Source organism: Phascolarctos cinereus, unplaced genomic scaffold (genome assembly GCF_003287225.1).
Source record: "Phascolarctos cinereus isolate Bilbo 61053 unplaced genomic scaffold, phaCin_HiC Scaffold_726;HRSCAF=1367, whole genome shotgun sequence".
Classification (NCBI taxonomy): domain Eukaryota; kingdom Metazoa; phylum Chordata; class Mammalia; order Diprotodontia; family Phascolarctidae; genus Phascolarctos; species Phascolarctos cinereus.
In genome coordinates, this window is record NW_027556098.1 from 155,533,595 (window position 1) to 155,558,170 (window position 24,576).

A 24,576-nucleotide genomic window follows, 5' to 3' on the forward strand; every position below is an offset into this window, starting at 1 on the left:
TGTGTGCGCGCGTGCGCGCGCACGTGTGTAATGCTGAAGCTATGGAATTTGGTGACTACATTGCCAAAGGAAGTGAACTTAGGGCTTATCTCCATTAGAATACTGTAGATTCTACAAATATCTGGTTTTTTCTGCCACTGCTGCACCACTCTCCAAAGTGGACTTCCAGAGTGTATACTCTGGAGGAGTTAGCCACTCAGCTGCAGCCCCTACCCTAGTACCATGATCCTTTATTTTCAGTCCTGCTAACTCTATGCTCCCTCCCCTTTCCAACCTCTTTATAATTCTTTCTCATACAACTATCTTCAAATCAATACCACCATTGCCTCTAGAAAGGACATATTGATTGAATTCCCATTGTTCCACTCCCCAGCTCTGTGATCTCCCAGATCAACACACCCTTTCTTGGTCTTTGCTCTCTTTTATGTGCTGTCTCTTTCCACGAGGGAGAGGAGCTTCTTGAGGTCAGGAATTGCCTTTGTTTTTATATTTGTTTCTAGGTGTTTGGCATGCTTAACAAATGCTTTTTCATTCTTTATTTATTCATTATTTTTCTTTGTTTTCTGAGAGCTCAAATTTCTATAATTTCTTCCTTTAATTCTTTTATCGAGCTTCTAAACCATTACTGACTTTCTTGTTCTTGTCTCATTATCATTTCTGGGGGTCTAATTGTTGTTTTGGAATATTATCTCTCTTTTCTGGGAGTTTCACTTCATTTTATTTTACCCCATATTCATTCTTTTTGATATTTGCTGGTACTAGACAAAAAGCTCTGGCTTGGGGTCTGGCAGTGGGGTTAACATGAACACAGCAAACAATTATTAATCAGCAATGCTTCCAGAAGTCCTGGAAGTGAATTTCCCCGCGTTCCACACAATGGCCAAATATGCAATACCATCCAGTAATGCCCAGGACTAATAAGGAGAGTAATGAAAGGATTATGCTGAGGCTGAATACGTCATAATATTTTCTTCCTTCCAGACTTGCTCAGGTTTGCTCTCCTGTTTAGGTAACAGGCAAAAACTAGAATAGATACTCATTGATCAATTTGCCACAGATATGGCATAGGATTGTTAAGGTGATTAATCGCTCACTCTGAGAAAAGAATAAGTTCGAAGTGATCTCCACATTCACCATAGCACAGATCCACAGTATCCAGTGATTTGGAAGTTTGAATTCAAGAGTCATCCCGCCAAACTGTAAAAACTACCCTCAAATTGGCCTTTAAAAATTAATTTAAATTAATTTAAGTGGACAGCTTTGCAGAAAAGCCACAAAAGTGGATACAACCCCTGAAATCAAAAGCAGGATTCAATGTGAGCATATTGGGGAAATGGGTGGCTACCTCCAGTTAGACTAATTCATCACATATGGGCATGGCCAAATATCTCAAAAAGATGGTTGTTTTGTTTTTTAAGGTAGGGACCATGCCAAGATTGATTTGGAGTCTGAAAGAAAACTGGCATAACCCATCTACCACAGCCATTTTCTCCTTTACTGAAGCTGGTAAATCTAGAAGTTGGCAATAGCAGACCAAGGTGGGGTGTTAAAGGTCTTTAGAGCTCCTGAAAGAATCCCTCCATACTATTCAACAGGGGACTGTTTTCCATGAGGTAGAGGGCAGTTCAACAGCTGGCCTGTCCCAGACAAAGGACAGAGATCGGGGTCTCTCCACAAACTATTCACATTGTTATTATGTTCTGTGCTCTAGGTCACCCTGTACTCCAGCATATGCTATCCTGGACAGATCTTACTGTTTTCAGTGTAGATTACTCTATGTTAGTACATGCTTTGTGGGAGTGAGCACCAGTAACCAGTTCATAACACTACCAACCCAATCTCCCCCACCCCCACACAATCTCTAGTCTCATTCCTTTTGCTCTTACACCGACTCCCAAACTTAGAACTAAGTTCCCAAGTGCCACATTTAGAATAATACAGAGTGATTCTTTCACTCTCTAATCTTACACAAACATACTGGCAGAACACATAGGCTCATTCCCTAATCTTCCTCAAAGACACAGGTTCCACATCCCCATTGCAATTGCTGACCCTCCTTCCACATTACGGCTAATTTCAGGCTATCTTCTCAAACCACCAATCAACCTAAACAGCTCTGAGGCTACCTCCTAACACAAAAGAACATTGGATTTAGAGTCAGAGGACTTGGATTCAAATTCTGGCTCTGCCGCATTCTACCTGCACAGCTTTCTGCAAACCTCTTAACCTATTTGGGTTGTTGTTCAGTCTTTCAATCCTGTCCAGCTCCTCATGACCCCATTTGGGGTTTCTTGGCAAAGATACTGGAATGGTTGGCCAGTTTCTTCTCCAGCTCATTTTACAGATGAGAAACTGAAGCAAACAGGGTTAAGTGACTTGCCCAAGGTCACACAGCTAGTTACATATCTGAGGCTAGATTTGAATTCAGGAAGATAAGCTTTCTTGATTCTAAACCCAGGGTTCCATCCTAGCAACACCTAGCTTCCCTACAGACCTCCATTTCTTCATCTGTAAAATCAAGGGGCTGGACTTGAAGAGTTCTAAGTTTCCATTCAACTCCAAATCTATCACTGACCATGACTAAATATCTCTTTAAAACTGCAGGCACCTACTTCTTCTTGTATTCTCACTGATAATAAGGAGAGATAGGAAGGAAATCCTTCACAACGCATATTTCTTTTCTTCTCTTAGTCCCCTAGTATCCTACAGTCCTGAAACATTAAGCAAGAAACTTTGGAGGTCCTCTGGCCAGCTGATACAAGAATTTATGAGATTCATTGTTTCTTCATGGCTCACCTAGAGCAGAGCCAATATATATATATATCAATGACTGGAGAAATCTCCAGGCAAAGGAAGGGCAGTGTCTGCCTCGGTCTGAGAAGGCAGGTTCTAAGTCGGGAGGAGAGCAAGGGTAAATTGGAAAGCCAGGCTGGGTTTCTACTAATATATCTCAAGTGCCCATCAAAGGACTGAGATAAAGTGGAAAACCACTTTCCTCACAGCAATTTAGAACCAGGAGACTCTATGAAATTAAGAAACTCAAATTAAAAGAATGTCAAAGAGTTGACTTTTAAATGACTCAACCAATTCCCCTAAAGCGTTGGTCTTTTTATTTGTTTTTCCTTCTCTTTGCTGTCACAAAAATGCTAGCCAGGTCACAGATGGGGTCTGCCAAGCTTCCTTCTGACTTAGTAGAGATAGCCCAGGTTCCTGGACTGCTATTTCTGAAACTGGTTCTTACATTGCAGAGCTAATTTGTTTGAAAGGAGGGAGAACAAGAGAGCCAGGGGAAATCTTTTTTTTTTTTTGTCAAAGAGCAATGTAGCCCTAGGGAGGCTGATTATCTGACTGATTTTCCCAGTGTGTCTGCATTTATGTTACCCTTTCTTGGCTCTTCGTAGAGAGAGTCTCATGTACTGGGCTCTTAAGCTGCTGGAAATCTTTTTTAAAAATTATTGATACTTCTTATTTTTATTTCACCTTCATTTCCCAATATAGCTTTCCATAATGTCTCTCTACCTGCCAAGATTGTGGGTCCTAACATTATGTGTCTGCCTATAAAATGTAGATTTCACTATATTAGCCAAATATAAATACCATGGGTTTCAAAGACTGCCTAAGGCTATGATGGATGGAATATTATGCCTGCAATCTGTAGTAGAACTATATTCCTCAGTATTCTCTAATAAAGGGCTTGGGAAGTACTTTAGGCATCAAAAACCTCCTGGTTCTTTTATGACATCTAGATATCACCACTGTTTTGTGCTCTCCATGTGCTACATTATTTCATATGGTCAGTGTATTATAAAACTATATACTAATTTACAGATCTACTTTAAGATTTTTCAGCAGACTATTTATAATTTCACGGGTTGCTATGAAACTGTGAATTGGCTACTTAAACATCCTTAAGATCAGAAAAGAAGTGGGCTGATCACAGGGCAAGGGTAAGGGATGACTGATGGACAGTCCACGTCCTCTACTGGTATCCTCACAATGTTAAGAGAACAGAAAGAAGGTGCCAAAGGGGTCTTAGCTAGCTTCCTTGTTCTCTCTCAGTCATCCAGCTCTCCCCTATAAGGGTGAAATTATTGGAGGGCATTGGCAAAAGTCACACAAGAGGGACGAGTAACCATAATTTGAATCATTGGAGAGAATACTCACACTGATGAACTCACAGATCCATTTGAAAATTTACAGTATAAGGAAGGTAAACATTAAAGGAAGATAAAATTGTTATATGTAGTTTATAACTTTATATATCTATGTAACAGTTTTTCATCATCAACCCCCATGGAGTATGTGCAGATATTCTCTGTCTGCTTCTAGCTAGGTATGACTCATCATTGAGTTGAGTTCTTCCATTAGTTACTTGGTCAGAAAGGATGATAATGCAAGATGTCACACCTAATAGAAGAGACTGCTTCCAGCTGGCAGGTTGGAGGTACTTCAAGAGAACAAGATAAGCCTCCAATTGTGGGGTAGAGAAAGGAAGGGTCCTTTCCTACCCCAGCAAAATAACAAGGCAGGGGCCTTCTGGGTCTTTACTCATCTTTGGAACAATGGACTGAACCAGCCAGGCTTATACTAGAGGTCCTTGGCTACCTTGCCTCTCCTTTTGTGTTTCCTTCCTTCCAGCATAGACCCTGTGGATATGGCAGGGCCCTGGAAGGCCTGCAAGTGCTGGTAATAAGAACGGCATCTACCAGAGTGGTTGCAACAATGATTGGATCTCTGATGGGAAAAACATTGGTTTCAGAAAGGGAGGCCTCCAGAATGAAAATCCTATTTCATGTTTGATTAACTATGTGCTCAGTGGAGGTATGTTAACTGGCTAATTAGCAACCTTGCACAAAAACTGTCTAGATCTCAATAAAGCTTGAATATTAGCCTTCTAACTGATTTTTAATAGTAATGATGGGTACCATATTCTGTTCTAAGCATTGTATGTTTATTGCTTAGCATTCCCTTTTCTATGTTGAAATATAAACTACCTGTTCCATAACAGATGTATATTTGTTTTTAAATATACCTTTTAAACTTTTCTCTTTGCTAGGAAAAACCTTTAGACTATTTCTAAAAATGGCAACTCTTTTATTAGCAACTTTCTGGTGGGGAGAAGAGCCAATGAATATGAGAATTGGGGATCCTATTTCCCCATTGAGAAATCAGACTATCTCCAAAGCAAAACCAAGATGAAAGATAAAGGACATGCGTCAGCACAGGTTGACAGGCCTTGTGGCCTTAGCCAAGCAGTGCCAATCTAGCCCTTCTGCTAGATTTATTGAAATGTTTTAAACGATTGTTCAGAAGAATTCATTGTATGATATTTGCAAAAATACCTAGGCTATTTAGACTCAAGTAGCCTACATATCACAGAAAGTAAACTCATTTGTCACATTATCAAGAAAACATTTGGAATGGGCATATCACCAAACTTACCATTAGTGTTAGTGTGTTGAAGCTGTGCCTTCATAAACTGGAAGGCATTCTTACCCATTACAGACTTGGAAACGTTAGGCTCTGAGCAATGTCTTGGCACCAGAAAACCAAAGTCACCACCATGCAGCTGTTTCAAGCTTTCCTCTTTCTTGAGAAGGAAAGGTAACACAGTCTGTTGCCTCATTTTGAATTCCACCATCTCAGTTTCATTTGGAAGAGAAACAGAGCGCTCACTTGCCCATTTTCTGTGCACTGATGTCTGACTAAGAGGGAAAACAAAACCTCATTCAGAAATTATCTCCCCATCTTCTAGGTCTTCAATGTAACAATGTTTTGGCTCGGGAACCTATCACATAGAAGCCAGGTAATTGGCAAGTTGGGAAGCATGTCCAGATTGCGCTGCTGGCTGGAAGTGAACAGTGATGTGCTCCAATGCCTACCTTGGCTAGAGAAGGCCATAGAAAGTAGAATCTCTCAATTCAATTCAACTAACATTTATCCAGCACCTATCATGTACAATGTAAGGTGCTAGGTACTAGAAATGTAAAGGGGAGGGAGAGGAAAGAAATAAGCATTAATATAGCACCTACTATGTCCCAGATACTGTGCTAGGCACTTTTTACAAACATTATCTCATTTAATCCTTACAACAATCCTGAGAGACAGGTGTTATTATTGTCCTGTTTTATAGTTGGAGAAACTGAGGCAAACAGAGGTTAAGTGATTTGCCCAAGGTCCTACAACTAGTAAGTATCTAGGCTAGATTTGAACTTGTCTTCCTGACCCCAGACCCAAGTTCTATCCACAGTGCCACTAGCTGCCTCTGAAGTTGAAAATGGAACTGTCTATCATGCTTAAAATCCAGTAGGGAGATGAATGTCAGATAAATAACTGCAACGCAAGATTCAGGGAGGGAAAGATTACTTTTACTTAAGGGAATCATAGAAGGGTTCAAGAAAGAGATGGATTTGAACTTAGCCTTCAAGAATAAGATGGGGGGGGTGATCCAAGATGGCAAATTATAGGCAATCCAGATGAACTCTCTCAATATTCCCCTCCAAACTAATTTAAAATAATGCCTCAAATTAAATTTTGGAGCAGCAGAGTTAACAAAAGGTCAGGGTCACACATTTTTCTAGACTAAGTAAACTTAGGAGGTCAGCAGAATAAGTCTGTGACACCAGGATGGAGGCTTATTCAGTACCTACACATGTGACAGATGCAGCCGTGGTAGGAGCTTCAGGAGTTCTCACCCCAGAGAGAGTAAGTTGGACAACTGGTGAAAAAGAGATCACAGGGAACCTTTTGCTGACATTGGGTACAGCTGGCACTGATTGGCAACTCTATTGCCCATAATACATTTCTGGGTTGTAGTTCCAGCACAGAGAGAGAGCAGGTACCCTGGTCACAATTTTGAGGCAAGAAGGGGGTGCTAATGCTTGTGGCTGCAGGAGACCAGGATCCCTTTCTGGGTAAAGATCAAAGCGTAGACCAGGAGAGTAATGATCACATCTCTCCCAGGATCACACCACCTTGGAGGCACCAACAATTTGCGGACCCCAGAACTAGCTCTAAAAATAGCGGCATGAAAAAGCCTAAAGCTTGAGACAGTGCCACCCCACCTGAGGTAAACAGAGGCCAACTTTAACATAATGTTCAAAGTCAAGAAGTAAGCTGGAAAAATGAGCAAACAACAAAAAAGAATTTGACCATAAAAACTGCAAGGGGGGAGCAGCTAGGTGGTGCAGTGGATAGAGTACCAGCCCTGGAATCAGGAGGGCCTGAGTTCAAATCCAGCCTCAGACACTTGACACTTATTAGCTGTGTGACCCCAGGCCTAGCAAAGAAACGAAAACAAAAACAAACAAACAAGCAAAAAATTGCAGGGATGACCAAGACATAAACCCAGAAGAAGACAATAATGTGGAGAAAAAAACTACAAAGAAAACCTTTTAAGAAAAATGCTAATTGGACTCAAGCCTGACAAGGATTCCTGGAAAAATTAAAGAAAGAGATAAGAATAGTAGAGAAAAAATGGAAAAAGAAATGAGGGTAATACAAAAAAATTATGAAAAGAGAATTAATAGCTTGATAAAAGAGGCACAAAAAAAATACTGAAGAAAATAACACCTTAAGAAGCAGAAACAGCCTAATGGTAAAAGAGGCAAAAAATTCACTGAAGAGAATTCATTAATAAGTAGAATGGGACAAATGGACAAGGAGGTGCAAAAATTCACTGAAGAAAACAACTACTTAAAAAACAGAATTGGCCAAATAGAAAAAGAGGTACAAAATCTCATGAAGAAAATAATTCCTTAAAAATTAGAATTGGACAAATGGAAGCTAATGACATCATGAGACATCAGGAAACAAAGTCATAAGAATAAAAAAAAAGAAGAAAATATGAACTATCTCATTACAAAAACAACTGATTTAGAAAATAGATTGAAGAGAGATAATTTAAGAATGATTGAACCACCTAAAATCCATGATAAAAGAAAGAGCCTAGACAGCATATTTCAAGAAATTATCAAGGAAAACCACCCAACATCTTAGATCCAGAAGGTAAAATAGAAATTGAAAGAATCCACCAAACACCACCTAAAACAGATTCCAAAATGAAAACTCCCAACAACATCATAGCCAAATTTCAGTGCTTCCAGGTCAAGGAGAAAATATTATAAGCATCCAGGAAAAAAAGCAATTCAAATATTGTGGAGACACCATCAAGATAACACAAGATTTATTAGCTTCTGCATTAACGGATCAGAGGGCATGGAATGTGATATTCTGAAGGGCAAATAGTTAGGCTTATAATCAAGAACAACCTACACAGCAAAACTAAATATAATCTTTCAGGGAGAAAAATGGATATTTAATGAAATAGAGGACTATTAAGCATTACTGATGAAAAGACCAGAGCTGAACATAAGATTTGACATTCAAACACAAGACTCCAGAGAGGCATAAAAAGATAAGTGTGAAAGAATGATCGTGTGTCTCAATAAAGTTAAACTGTTTAAATTCCTATAAGGGAAGATGATACAAATAACTTTTAAGAACTTTAATATTAATAGGAATATTAGAAGGAGTCTACAGAGACAGAGGATGCAGGAATGAGTCAATTATTTTGGGATGATCTCTTTTAAAAAATGAAGGGGTGAGAAAAAGGTATACACTGAAAGAACAAAGAAGGAAGAGGTAGACTAATGAAAAATTTCTCACATAAAAAAGATATGCAAAGAAGAGCTTTTAGAGTGAAGAGGGAAATGGGGGTGCGGTGGCAGGCAACGTTTGAACCTCACTCTCATTAGAATTGGGTTCAAAGAAGGAATATATATACATATATATGTATGTATGTATGTGTATATATATATATATATATATATATATATATATATATATATATATATATATATATATAAGAGAGAGAGAGAGAGAGAGAGAGAGAAATGTACAGAAATGTAATTTACCCAATAGAGAAACAGGAGGGGAAGGGAATAAGAGAAAGGAGGGGGGATAATAATGGGGAGGGCAGATTAAGGGAGGCAGTGGTAAACATTTGAGGAGGGACAGGGGAAAAAGAGAAGAAAATGAGATGTAGGGAAAAACACAGTTAGTAATCACAACTGTGAATATGAATAGGAGTTGCTCACTCATGAAATGGAAGTGTAAAGTAGAATAGTTAAGAAACCAGAATCCAAAAATATGTTGTTTACAAGAGACACACTTGAAACAGAAAGACACAAACAGAATTAAAATAAAGGGCTAGAAAAGAATCTAATATGCTTCAGCTAAACTAAAAAAGGCATGGGTAGCAATCATGATTTCAGACTAAGCAAAAGCAAAAATAGATCTAATTGAAAGGGATAATCAGGGAAACTATATTTTTATAAAAGCGACCTTAGATAATGAAGCAATATAAAACATTTTCACATGAAGTTTCTCTGATAAAGGCCTTATTTCTCAAATATATACTGAGTATAGAACTTAATCAAAGTTAAAATAATAGCCATTCTCCAATTGATAAATGGTCAAAGGATATAAACAGGCAGTTTTCAAAAGAAATAAAGCTACCTATGGTCATTAAAATGCTCCAAATCACTATTGATTAGAGAAAGGCAAATCAAAACAGTTCTGAGGAACCACCTCACACCTATCAGAAACTACAAATGCTGGAAGGGATGAGGGGAAAATAGGTACAGTAATATACTGTTAGTGGAGTTGTGAACTGGTCCAACCACTCTGGAGAACAATTTGGTACGAGGTCCAAAGGGCTGTAAAACTGTGCATACCCATTGACCCAGCAACACAAATACTAGGTCTGCACCTCAAACAGATCAAGGGAAAAGGAAAAGGACCTATATGTACAACACTAATTATAACAGCTCTTTTTGTAGTGACAAAGAACTGGAAGTTGAGATGTTCATTAATTGAGGAATAGCTGAACAACTGCGGCACATGACTATGATAGAATACTATTATGCCATGGGAAAAGATGAATGATGAGAAGAGTGATTTCAGAAAAACATGGAAAGACCCATATGAACTGATGCAAAGTAAAGTGAGAAAAAACAGGAGATCACTGTGCACAGCAACAGCAATATTGGAATGATGATCAATTGTGAAAGACTTGACTACTCTAATCAATACAATGACCCAAGATAATTCCAAAGGACTCAAAATGAAAAATGCTATCTACTCCCAGAGAGAGAATTGATGACTCTGAGTGCAAATTGAAGTATAATTTTCTCACTTTATTTTTCTTGCTTTTTTGTGAAATATGGCTAAAATCAAAATATGTTTAGCATGATTTCACATGTATAAAGGATATTATATTGCTTACTTTCTCAGTGGGTGGGAGTGGGGGTAGGTGAGAAGGAGAGAATTTGGAACTCAAAACTGTAAAAGAAAAGAATGTTAAAAATAAATAAAATTTTAAAAATTTTAAAAATAAAAATAAATTTTAAAAGGAATAAGGAAAATGACAACTGGCAGAAATAAGCAGGGAATCCTTTGAAGAGTGGGAGATTATATGCACAAAGGCATAGAGAGGAAAGTAGGACAAAAACCAGGTAAGAAGAAGGAGTCAAATTATGATGGAGTGTAAAGTATGGTAAAGGGATCACAATGAAATAATGTTGGAAAAGTAAATTTGAGTGGAAGATGGTGGGTCTTAAATAAAAGAATGGAGGTAAAATCAATAGGTTTTGACCAATTGTTAGATGTGAGGGTAGCATAGGACAGAGAAGAGGACCAAGGTCAGGGAAAGGAAAGGATTAAGAACAATTCTGAGGTTTTTGATCCTGAGTGACTAGGAGGATGATGGTACCACCAAAGAAAATGGGGAGCAAAAAGAAGACCAATAAAGAAGACTGAAAATAGTAGCTCAGAGAAGTAGGAGGGGAACTAGAACAAAACAGTGTCAAGGGAGGGCTGCTTAACAGTGTCAGGTACTCCAAAAAGATCGATGCAGGACAGAAACGAGAAAATTTGGATTTGATATCCAGGAAGTCACCGGCAATCCTAGAATGAGCAGTTTTAGATGATAGGAAGCTGGATTGCAGGGATTAATGTAAGCCTAGGCCTAGACAGTGAGAAAGTAGAGGTGGGAAGTGTAGATTACGACTTCTAGAAGCATAGCCATAGAGGGAGAAGGAGAAGAGGGACATAGGGTTATAGCCTGAGGGGTAGCAGAATCAGTGGAATCTGTGTGTGTGTGTGTGTGTGTGTGTGTGTGTGTGTGTGTGTGTGTGTGTGTGTGTTCAGGAGGGAATATATCAGAACATACTTACAGTTAGTGAGAAGGAGCTAGCAGATACAGAGAGATGAGAGTGTGAGAATGAATGCCTGATGGGGTAGGGACCTGGAGAATACAAGAAGATGAATGGCATAGGATCGAGAGCATAAATGGATAGGTTAGATGTTTTAAAATGGGGCAGCTACTTTTTGTGATGACAAAGAATCGAAAATTGCAAGGATGCCCATCAGCTGAGGAATGGCTAAACAGATTGTGGTATATGAATGTAAATAAATGTAGAAGAAATGATGAGTAGGTGGATTTCAGAAAAAACCTGGAGAGACTTGCATGAACTGATGCTGAGTGAGGAGAACCTCATACACAGTAACAGCAACATTGTGTAATGATCAACTTTTATAGACTTAGCTCTTCTCAGCAACACAATGATCTAAGACAATTCCAAAACACTCATGACGGAAAGTGCTATCCACATCCTGAGAAAGAACTATGGAGTCTGAATGCAGATCAGAGCATACTATTTTCCCTGTCTCTCTCTTTTTTTTTCTTTATCATGGTTTTTCTCTTTTGTTCTGATTCTTCTTTCACAACATGACTAATGTGGAAAAATATTTAACATAATTGTACATGTATAGTCTATATCAGATTGTTTGAGGTCTTGGGGAGGGGGGAGAGGAGGGAGGAAGAGAGAAAAAATTTCGAACTCAAAATCTTATAAAAATGGATGTTGAAAACTAAAAAAGTTTTTTTAAATAATCTTTTCAATATCTTAGGAATGAAAATAAGATAAAATAAAATAAAATAAAAATGGGACAACTAGGTGGCTCGGTGGATAGAACACTGGGCCTGGAGTCAGGGGGACCTGAGTTTAAATCTGGCCTCAAACATTTACTAGCTGTGTGACCCTGAGCAAGTCACATTACCCTGTGGGCCTCAGTTTCCTCATCTGTAAAATGAGCTGGAGAAGGAAATGACAAACCACTCCTGTATCTTTGCCAGGAAAACCCCAAAAGAGGTCATGAAAAACCAACCACAAACTGAAAAACAACTAAATAGCAACAAAAGATGTTTTAAAAGGAGGAGGCTTATATCATCCTTTGAAATAAGAGGAAAGGAATAGAGGATGATAAGAAACAAGCTTTTTGTTATAATGCCAAAAGGTATGGAGGAGAGACTCCCAATGGACAGTAAAAGAAAAGAGGTCATCTGCTGAGAAGGGTGGGTAGGGTAATGGCTTGAAGTGAGAGAAGATTTGGAACTGCTGCCATGGAAACACCGAATCTAATATTGTATATCACACAACTAAAAATGCGACTTGACATAAAATGAAACTACCATTATAACAAAGTGACTAGCAAATTCCATTTAACATTCCAAAAAAGTATTCCTTACTTGTGTGCTTCAAAATCATTGTCAAGTTGGCTCATTTCTTGGGGACTGTTGTCTTCTCTTTGAAAAGTAATAATAATTTCATCATCTACAGAAACACAATGGCAATGGGAGAAAAGACAGAGGAAAATATTATATTCTTGATTATTCAAATTAATCTTTCTTCATATAGCATAACAGTATTGCCATTAGATAAGTATTCTAAAACAATGTGTTATTGATTTAAAGAAAAATTCTGGCTATGTTATATATTCTAGATGTCTTAAAGGACTACTCTCAGAATTTGTACTGGAATAGGAAAAAAAGTAAATTCCCAAGTCCTGAAGATGTGAGTTTCAGTTTAAAAAAAAAAAACAAATCTATTGTATACGGAGAATTTCCTCAGTATCTGAGAATTGCTGTTTCACTTTGATTTGTGTCCCAGGCTTCAGACTTATTTCTTAATCTCAGTCACTTATCTACCCCATATGTGTTCTCTGGCTATCTCTACTTACTGGAACAATTATATGAATAAACTGCACTGATTTATTTTTCAGTTATTGAGTTATAACTCTTAATCTCACTTAAAGGCATTAGATTTTTTTTTAAACTTCAACAATTTAACAAATATTTATTAAACTCCATAACCTCTCTGGTCCTTTCTAGTTGTAAATCTAAGATCCTGTGGGCAAAGCATAATGCCAGGCACCAGGGATACAAAAACAAAAAGAAAAAAGTCTCTGCCCTCAAGGAAACATATTTTTGGTGACCACATCTCCCTATAGATACTCATGGGCTAGATCCTAATACTAATTTGCACGGAAACATCAACCTGTTCGCTTTTTTCCGACATGAACCTTTGAGCTACTCCTCCCTAAGCAGCCTTGTGGCACTCCACTCTATGGAGCTCACCATAATAAACATTCATTAATTGCCTGATTGGCCATGTTGGTGTTGGACTTAGTGCAGATGCCCAGTAGGTTTTAGCTCCACTGTAATTCAGGCTTCCAAGCTCAAGTGATCCACCATCCTTAGCCTCCTCAGGAGCAGGAATTACAGGTCCGTACCACCATACTCATTCTATCTGAACACTTAGAAGAACAGAGTACTTTTAAAAAAAATCAACAGTGCATTTCCAAAAGGAATTTTTTCCTTTAGCGTCAAATAGTAAAGGTAGGTACTATTTTTTTCAAATCAAAAGTTGTTAGGTGATTCCATGAGAAAAGCCTCACCTAGTTTCTACTTTTCTCATTATTATTCAAATAAAGTATTTCAAGTTTATTTATATTCCTAATATTTTGCAACACAAAAGGGAGGTTTATCTAGTAATAGCATGACTATAAAAATAGTTCAAGTTTCTTGTTTTTTCAGAGGTTTGTCACTAAATATTGATTCTTCAATACTTCAAGCATCTGTAATTTTGCCACTGTGGGTACCCCCTAAACTGAGAGAAATCTTAAACCTTCTCTCAAAGAGTTAACATTCAATGGAGAGAAACAAGTACATATGTCAGTATGTATAGAATAAATATAAACAGAATAAATATAAAATAATATGATAAAAGATAAAATAGTAAAAACAGAATAGAATAAATATAAAGATAAAATAAAGCTCATTAAATAGGAGGTAGTTATCTAGAAAATACATTAGCCGGTGTGGAGATCAAGACAGGCCTCCTTTGGAAGGTGATACTTGAGCTGCACCCAGAAGGAAGAGAAGAATTCTAAGAGGTAAAAGTGAGGAGTGTATTCCAGGCATGGAAGATGGCCCATGCAAAAACGTAGACATGGGAGATTGACCCTTAAGTGTGAAAAACAGAAAGAAGGCCAGTTTGGGAAGAAAAGCATGTTGAAAGAGAGTAAGGTATAATAGGATTGGAAAGACAGTCTGAGGCCATATTGTGAAGGGCTTTAAAATCTGGAGAGAAGAATTTTTATTTTATCTAGAGATGATGGAGCTTATTGAGTAGGGGAATGATATACACTTAAGGAAAATCACTTTGGCAGCAGTATGGAGGATGAGCTGGAATGGGGAGAGATTGGAGGAAGGGAAATCAGTTAGAAGACTTTTGCTATAAGCTAGGTGACAGGTGATGAAAGAGTGAACTAAGGTGGTAGCTATGTGAATAAAAATAAGCAGTCAGTACTGAGAGATATTGTGGAAATAGAAAAGGCATGAATTGGCAACTGAATGAATATGTGGGAAAAAGGAGAGTGAGGAGTCAAAAATAACACAGAGGTTACAAACCTGGGAAATTGGAAAGGTGCTACTGTTGACAGAAATAGGGAAGTTTAGAGGTGGGGTGGACTTGGGGAGAAAATTAACGAGTTCTTTTTTAGTTTATTATGAGATGTCTCTTGGACAGTTAATTTGAAACGTCCATTCTCTGAGACGTACATTTTTAGACATGGCAAATGTATGGATTTGTTTTACTTAACTATAATTATTTGTTACAAGGATCGTGTTTTTCTTTTCTTATTTGGTGGGGTGTTATCAAAGAGAAAAAAAAGAAGAAAATAAAGAAAAAAAGTCACCAAAACATTTTTTAATGCCCAGAAGAAAATATAAGGAAGTTCTAAAGGAAGCACAGAGAAGAGCAACTTGAAAGTAACATTAAAATTATGTACTTGTTTAAAAAGCAAGTTATACATAATAGAGATTTATATCTTCACATATAATCCCATTTTCTATTCTGTTTGCATATGGTAATATTTTCTCATTTTTTTAGTGTTTTATGAAATTCAGAAAAAAATTAAGATAAAATAAATCTCCATTTTCATGATACTAAGTTCCAAGACTAGTAATTCATAGACTATACAGTGTATATGTATTAATGAGATGAGTATTTCTTGAGTAATCAATGAGATATACTTCTTACACAAGTAAGAGTTCATCTATTCATTTTAACCTATAGAACTATAAATAGATGTTTATTTAAAGAGATATTTATGGCTCACTAACTTCTGTTTGCAAATCTTACTAGTTTTAAGTGTGAAAAAAGCAATCTGTCAGTGACATTTAAAGATCAATACACCACTGCACACAGAGAATTATTAGTTCAGTTTATATGACTCCTCTCTAACCTCCCTCCTCTACCCCTTCAATGCTCTACCAAATAGCTACTATAGCAAGTGGCGTGGAGCACCATGAGTGAGCTAATGTTGTGCCACCATGGACAGCTTAGGGCATTTGCTACTTATGTGCATGCAATATTTTTCTGAGGACCAAGTGGTACCCAAGAAAACTACTGGAGGAAGAACTAAAGCAGGAGAGAGGAGCTGGATTAATACATCCAAAAAAGGATAATAGAGGAAATATAAACAGGAAATAGGACAAGGAATCTGGATGCAGAGGTCTTGTCAGGGTGTGAGATAAGGGAAAGTGAGGGAAAATACCTGGGGCCACTAAATCAAGTAGGGGACAAGATTCACAGGAACCTGCCAAATTGAAGGCCTTTTCCCAATTTTCATTCTTCTTGACATCTCTGAAGCATTTGACATTGCTGGCCACCTTCTGGATATGCTCGCCTTTCTAGAGCTTTGTGTCACTTTTCTCTATTTGTTTGTCTTTTACCTGTCTGAACACTCTTCAGTCTCTTTTGCTGGATCATCATCCAGATCATGCCCCTTAATCAGATGTATTCCAAGACTGTGTCCTGGCCCCACATTCTCATGGTGACCTCATTAACTCCCATGAGTTCCATTATAATCTCTCATGGCTCCTGGATTTATATATCCAGCCCTAGACATTCTCCCGAATCCCTGTCTCACACACCTAACTGACTATTGAATATTTTTTAATTGGAAGCCCTATAGACATTTCAAATTCAACATGTCCAAAGCAGAACACATTTTCTTTCTCCCCAAACCTGTCCCTCTTCTGAACTTCTCTAATTTTTCTAAGAGTACCATTATCCTTCCAATTACCCAAGTTTGAAATCTCAGAGCTACCCTTGACCCCTCTCTCTCCTTCACCCTTCATATTCATTAAAGTCTTGTCAACTCTACCTTCACAACATCTGTCCCATTCTCTTTACTCACATGACTATCTTGGTAATTTGAGCCCTCAGTAATAGTCCTAGTAAGATGTGATGAAAGTGGTGGCCAAGTGAGTGGAGGGAAGAGACAAACACAAGAAATGTGGACATAGACACAAGAATTAGCAACTAAGTGGATTCATAGCATAGTGAGGGTGAGAAATCCAGGATGACACAGAAGTTACAAACTTTGATTATTAGAAATTTGATGATACCCTTGGCAGAGAGAGAAGTTTGGAAGAGGGGTAGTTTGTGTGGAAAGATAATGAGTTAAGTTTTGGTCATGATGAATTTGAAATGCCTCCAGCAAACAGTTTGAAATGTCCAGTAGGCAGTTGGTGATATAGGACTGAAACTCAAATGGAAATGTAGATCTGGAAACCATCAGGATAAAGAAAATAATTAAATCCATATGAGCTCAATAGATCATCCAGAGTGAGAGTGCAGAGAGAGAAGAAAAAGAGGTCAAGGATAGAACCTTGTAGTACACTAATAGTAAGAGGACAGGATCTGGATGATGATCCAACAAAGGAGAGAGAGGAAGATCTATCAGACTGTAGGAGAAGAACCAAGAGAAAAGAGCATCACAAAGCTCCAGAAAGGAGAGCATTTCCAGAAGGAGATGCGTCAAATGCCGGAGAGAGGTCAAGAAGAATGAAGATTGAGAAAATGCCATTGGATTTGGGCCGTAAGAGATCATTGGTGACTTTGGAAAGGTTACTTCTGTCAACTAATAAGGTAGAAAACAAGATTACAGAGGGCTTAGAAGGTGAGGTGAGAGACAGTGAAAACAATTAAAGGAATCAGAATTTTCAAGAAATCTGGCTTACAAAGGGAGGAGAAATAGAATGATAGCTTGTGGGTATGCTAAGGTTTAGTGAGGGTCTTTTAAGGATGGGGAAGACCTGACCCTTTTTATAGGCAGCAGAGAAAGCACCAAAAGATAGGTAGGGATTGAATTTTAGACAGATAGAGGATGAGAATGAGGGCAATTGTCTGAAGAAGACGGGAGAGGATGGGATAAAGGGTAGATGTAGAGGAGCTAGTATTGGCAAGGAAAGGGGCTATATTTCAACAGACATTGGAGTAAAGGAGTAGAAAAGGTGTGATAAAGCCAAGGAGTTGTGAGATGAAGATGTAGAAGAAGGAGTTCAAGTGAATGGCCTTTATTTTCTCAGCAAAGTATAAGAAAAGACCTTCAGCTGTGCAAGTGGAAGAGGAATAGGTTGCGAGATTTCAGGAGAGAAAATATTTGGAAGGGGGATTTGGAACTGGTACTCCAGTGAGGGTCCAGTTAAGATTAGAAAATCTGCCATGGTCCTAGTCAGCATGTGGTTGCATAACTTTTTCTATCTCCATTCAGTAGTATGTTAGTAGGAGCTGGTAAGAAAATTGGAAATAATGCGTAGTATGGCAAAAAGTGAGTGGAGAGAGGACAAGAGAGTAAGAGATTCAAGGTTAGAGTATAGTGTAGGTCAACTGAAGGGTTGAGAGTGGGAAAGGAGGATAGTGAAACCAGAGCAGAAGTAACAGCCTGAGAAATTGCTGGAGGCTAGAGGTATTCAAGGTCATATTGAGGCTGAAGAATAGGTTTAGAAGGAGCAAATAAAGCAAAGAGATAAACAAAATAATAGAATGTATTGATCAGATAAAGTAGTTTCAGAATTCATGATCATGGAAATAGAATATGTGCAAGAATATACATGATGGAGAGTTCAGATATATAATCATCCTTGTGTATCACTGAGATGGAGAGGAGGAGGAGGAGGAGGTCACAAGAACTGAGTAGATTGAGGAACTGAGAGGTAAAGGTAATTAAGGGGAAATTCACACATATGTTAAGGTCCCTTCATCTAAGAGTAACAATTGTGGTATCAAAAAAAGACTGAAAGACAGGTGTTGAATTCCTCGTGAAAAGAGGGAGAATGACCTGGGGCTGGTAGATAAATTTTGACCTAAATTTGGATTGAGTGATAAATTTGGATAAAGTGAACCTTAGAGAAAAGGTTGCTTGATGGTGGCAGAGGGAAAGTCTAGAAATAGCAATATGGTACAAGGAGTATTCCTAATCCCTTCTCCTGGACCAGTGTGTTTGAAGGTGTGAGAGAAGGTACAAACAGTACTAGAGAATACAGTGAAGGATATGGTGTCGAGCACAGATAGGAAAGAGCCAGGTCTCTCTGAGACCCAGAAAACAGAAGAAGCACAAAAGGATGAGGAAGAAAGATCTAAAACAAATGGACATTGTTCATTATGACTGAGTGAGAATTCCAAAGGGCACAATGGAAGGGGAGAATAGAGAGGTCTTTGGAGAAGTCTGGTTGAGGGGGATGGGGATTATAGAATGGACAGTGAAGGTTAGAGAGGGAGGTAGTTTCGCCTTAGGCAGTCAGGTATTCATTATCACTGGGATTTAGAGAGTAAAATGGAGTAAGAGATCAGAGGGGAAGACTCTAAGGAGAGATGATTATACCTTAATAATCAAGGAGCTGAGCCTCTATTTGGTGGTCAATCAATTGAGTTATGTTGGCTCTACCTTGGTGATGTAGGGATGACTCTAACAAAGGACCCTCCATCTCTGATCTTTAAGCTTTTGAACACCCCTCATGCCTGGAACATACTCCCTTCCCATCTCTGCCTCTTAGAATCTCCAGTTTATTTTGAAGTTCAGCTCAAATGCTACCTTCAACATGCCCTTTTCTACTCCGCTTAGTGGCTAGTGTCTCCCCATCAATAATTAATCACCTTGAATTCATTTTGTATAAACTTTTATAGGTACATGTTGTTTCCCCAGTAGAATGAAAGGTCCCCAAAGGTCCCTTTGTCTGTATCCTCAGATACTAGCACAGTGCCTGGCACATAGTGGGCACTTAATGAATGTCTGTTAATTGACTGACTGATCTGAGAATGCTGGAGGCATAAGTTGCATGCCTAAGTATGTCTAGGACTTCAGCTTTTCTTATATGTAAGTTTCTTCCAGAGCCTCTAGTGATGCAGCCACTAGTGATGCTCTGTACTAAGGATGATTTCTGTGTCATTTTTACCAGTGACTTGGATGAAAGTAAATGGCATAAATCAGGGATGGATAGCAACACACTGAATGATAATGTCAGGATCCAAAAACAAGCTAAAATGTTGGCCTTGGGGCAGCTAGGTGGCACAGTGGACAGAGCACCAACCCTGAAGTCGGGAAGACCTGGATTCAAATTCAGCCTCAGATACTTACTAGCTGTGTGACCCTGGCCAAGTCTCTTAATCCTGATTGCCTCAAAAAAAAAATAGAATCTTGGGCTTAATCTAATAAAATGGGATTTAATAGGGGTGCATGAGGCAGTTTAGCCACTTCTATTTTTAAAATGTCCTCTTCCTGTGGTTTGAAGTGAAGTACCTTTACTCTCCTCCCTTTTCCACAAATCGCATTCTCTCAGGCCCAAGAAGATGCTGTCCAACTATTAAAGTCAGCCTAATCTAAGTGACTTAAGGGTAACCTTTAAGTTCATCGACTTATCCCAGTAACTGTGTACAGTTTATCATTGGATGCCTCAATCTAGACACTGGGGAGAAAACCTGGAACTAACAGATATCCTGACCTTTCCTGAATGCCACACTTTGTCTTCCTGTTTGTCATGTCCTAAAGAAGCAGCACGGCTAGCTAGTTTTTTTTTCCTTTTCTTTGTTTCTTTTTCTTTTCTTTCTGAGATACTGTAATTCCACTTTCATGTCTTCCCAAGTCATGTCAACTTCACTGACTGATAAGGGGTAGTATGCATAGTAGTTAGAGCCAACACTGAAATTAAGAAGACCTAGGCTGAACACCTGACTGCCATGTACTGTCTGACCATGGGCAAGTGATTGACTTCTCAATGACCCTGTCAGTGCTCTAACCCTAAGTTACAGTCACACCTGCTTATCTGCATCTGTGGAGGGAGATTTCACACAGGGAGTGCCCCACAAGGAGTTCTTCCATACTATTGAAATCATAGTTCTAGGTCACAAAAAAAAAATCATGCTGAGTTAATTGTAGGAGATCATCTTTCCCACACAAAGTCAATCAACAAGCATCTTAATATTAAGTGCCTTCTGTGTACTAAGCAACATGCTGGGGAATGCAAAACTGAAAGTGAAACAGTCACTGCCCTCAAGGAACTTTCTTTCAAACAGGGGAAGCAACATGGACAAATAGTAACACATACAAAACACATGCAAGATAACTTTAGGTGGAAAAGGCATGAACAGCTTTACCAAAAGCCAGTGAAGGCCACATGCAGAAGGTGACCTTGACTTGAGTCTTAAAGGAACTAAGAGGTGGAGATATGGAGGTATCACATGGAACCCTGACAATACAAAAACACAGAGGTGAGAGATGGAGCATTGGGCACAGGAACAGGACAAGGGTCCGTTTGCACCTGGCACTAAAGTTCACAGGAGAGAATAATTGGTACTTAGATGAGTTCTTAATTTTTCCACTAGTACTAGGACAGCCTTAGGTTTCATACCAGCCCCACTAGGACAAAAAGTGTAGCTTCTATTCTGATCAGTGGTTTGCAATGTCCATGTGTGTTATGTTGTGTTGTGTTTTGTTTTGCCACTGTGCAGTGGGCAGGCCACAGACAGGCAAGGTATTATTGGTGACTGAAACCATGGTCAGAGTCATAAAGAGGCATGGCAGACCCCACTCATGGTCATGTTGTCATGAAATTATCATAAACAGGGAACACAAATAGCTTCAGTGAAAAAATGAATGCTTTGGAGGATCATTTAGCTCCCCTATACACCCTACATTTTGGCCTTCTGATTGAATACAGACTCTTCAGACCTGAATTCTTACTCTGGCAACCAATCTTTCCATTGGCCTTTGGTATAAGCGCTCTAGACACCCTGATACCAGCTCACAATCTTTCTCCTCCCAACTCAGACACCAATTTCTCTGCTGTAGATGGGCTGTCTTTACTCTCAACGTGAAAATTTGCCCAATCATTGAGACCTTTTCCTATTTTACAGACAAGGAAACTGGGCATCAGCAAAGTTAAGTGATTGTGTGAGTACACAGTAAGTCATAAAACTAGGAACTCAAATGCTGATCTTCCTACCTAGCCCAAAATCTAAGTTACTCAAGAGGCACCATGGTATCACAGAAAGAGGACTGGGCTTGAAATCAAGAGAGACGGCATTTATTAACTACTCCACCCTATCAAAATCACTTAGCTTCTCTTGAGACTCAGTTTGCTGAACTGTACAAATGGGGAAAAATAACACATTTAGTATCTACCTCTCAGAGTTGCTGGGAAGATCAAATGAGCTTAGATATGTAAAGTGCTTTGTAAACTTTAAAGCCCTAGATAAAGTTCATCTTTTATTAAAGTTTAAAAGATAAACATTTAAAATCTTCAGAACCTAAAAGTCCAACAAAAAGATTTTATAAATGTTCTTATACATTATGACCTATATGTGACAATTTACCTGTTGAAAACCAAATGAAGTAACAACACATCGAAAAGGGGGCTGTTAATGACATAAATATTATCTCTAAGGTGGGCAATTAACCCCTTAGAAGTTCCTTATAAGACATTCAAGCTTTGAGAATTTGGTTTTGAAAGTTGTTATGATTTTACTTAGGGATTTCCTTATTCTACTTAGCTCATTTCAAAACCAATGATTCTAATGGTTTTAAATGAGCTTAGATTAATTTTTGCCCTTGGTCAGGGCCCAGATTAAGTGAAAGTGGTGAAGAAGATATTGAATGAATATGACAAAAGTAGAAAGGAATCTACACAAACATGTGTGCTTTTGGGGATATAAATGGAGGCAATTTGTCTGAAGTGGTAGAAGTAAAAGAAAGATGTCCTGAGAAGACTTTGAAGCACCTGGAATAAGTAGCTCATCCAGATGTTTTTAGATGAACTGATGGGAAAAGATAGAGGTCATAGTTTGTGGATTGCTTTTAATTTTTTTGAGGACTGGAGTAAGTAGGGTACATTTGAAAACAGCCCACACAACATAAATATTAACAAAAAAGATGAATGAATAAGATAACAATTTGTATTCCACTAGGAAAGGATCAGGAGACTAGATGGTTGGATTGGAATTGGGGGGGGGAAGAATTTGTGATGAGGCGTAAGAGAAATAGAATAGAGAATTACTGCCTGAATAGATATGGGATGAAATAGAGAGGAAGATGAAAGGAAAGATTTCATTTTGGGGGAGAGGGACAGTGAAGAGATATACTGATTCCCCATGGATGTGAGGATGGATTGAAAATAATGAGTAATGGAAAAGTGCTAGACATTAAGGATCTTCATTCAAATCCTGATTCTACCTGTTTGACCTCAGCCTCACCTGGCCCCAGTTCCCTCAGCTAGAAAATGAAGGGGTTAGATAATCTCTAACATCTGGTTATAACTCTCTATCTATGATTCTGGAAGTAGTGTACCTTTTGTCGCATTCCCATAATCCCGTACATCCTCACATGAGCTTTCATCTTCACTGGTCCATGTAGAATGACTAAAATTTTCATCTTGGTCAGACTCCTGAAAATTTGTAAAAAATAAGCTTTATTTTTTTTTCTTTTACTGGATCAATGGAACTTGTAGATTTTTCTCTGAACTCGCTTTCAAAGTTAAGCAGATACTCCAAGTTCAACGATACAATAGGTGTCAAGGTTCCAACTGTCCTGGAGCAAACATTGACTGCTAGCTGTGATATAATCACATAGGCAAGAATTAAGATCAGTGCTAAAATCACCCAGACACATAGAAATTAGTATTTTCTATTTTATTTCTACAGCATATGGGCTGTTTAACTGCCGTGAGTGAGATTTAAGTGGGCAGCTCTATGAGATCCATTTGCTTCTTTCAGGGAGAAATCCAGAAGCAGCAGATTTTTTTTTTAAATCATCTCCCTGAGAAAGCACTTCTAAGTTTTTTAGTTAGCAATTTCCCTCCTCTCTCCTCACCTTCTGGGCTCAGTTATAAATAGCTGTTCTGGCAGCTTTAGACCTAATGACTGGTAGTCAGCATTAGACAGATTCCTAACAGATTTAAGTATAATTTAATATCTGACCAAAACAAATCATCAGAACTTCTCTGGAATTCAGGTGTATCCTCTAACACAGATGTATCAAACACATGGCCTGCAACATTCTCAAGTGTGGGAACTAGATTAAAAGGTATTTGGGAAATATTTAACAAAACAAATAAAAATAACAATAAAGCACAGATAACATTAATACATGGTTTTCTAAGCTAATAGGTGGCCCTGCAGGGATCCTCACATATGGTTTAGTGGCCCCTGTCTCTATTTGAGCTTGACACCGCTGGTCTAACAAATGAGAATTGGGGCTGAACTAGTGATTTCATTAATATATCAAACTCCTTCCACCAAAACACATCAGCACCTTCTCTGCAACTTAGAATCTTAAAAAGATGTCTAGAACACCAGGAGTTAAGTGTTCAAGGGCACAAATTACATGTCAGAGGCAGACTTGAATCCAGGTCTTCCAGGCTCTGAGGCTGGCTCTCTATCTACTATACCACACTGCCTCTCATATGAAATAAAAAACAAGACTAATGATAGCAGCATTGTATATGGAAAGTACTCTGGCTCTTCTAAAGAAGGAATATTTTCTTAATGGTATTTTTTCCCATTCGTAAAACTCCTTTTAAAAATTGCTATTAGTGAAATGATTACTAATTACCTTGCTCTCTTCTCAATCCTTAGAACTACAATAGTTCTACTTAGTAATTAAAGTGATTCCATAAAAGTCTTCAGAGTCAAGATGCTTTTCTATTCTGGGCTAGCCATCTGTTTAAAGGGAGGAGCTGCATAAAAGTCACTGCCCTAAGTACAGATGGGATCTTCTGCCTAAGAGTCCCTTCAAACAGTAAACTTCCTTCACCACACCCCTTTCCCAAGGTTTTGATGTTTCATCTAGTAATTTCCATGGACAGGATTTATGAATGTTTCCTTTCTTTGT

General features: G+C 38.4%; 1 protein-coding gene across 1 annotated transcript in view; it reads right to left on the reverse strand.

Moving 5' to 3' along the window:
• The window catches only part of MAP3K19 (mitogen-activated protein kinase kinase kinase 19), a 58,433-nt gene that overhangs the window by 20,189 nt on the left and 13,668 nt on the right, over nt 1-24,576 (reverse strand). The window contains exons 5-7 of the mRNA XM_021009429.2: nt 23,035-23,131; nt 12,593-12,677; nt 5,443-5,705 (exon numbers count right to left, since the gene is read on the reverse strand). Coding sequence (XP_020865088.2) covers nt 5,443-5,705; nt 12,593-12,677; nt 23,035-23,131 — 445 coding nt within the window. The remainder of the gene's footprint in view (nt 1-5,442; nt 5,706-12,592; nt 12,678-23,034; nt 23,132-24,576) is intronic.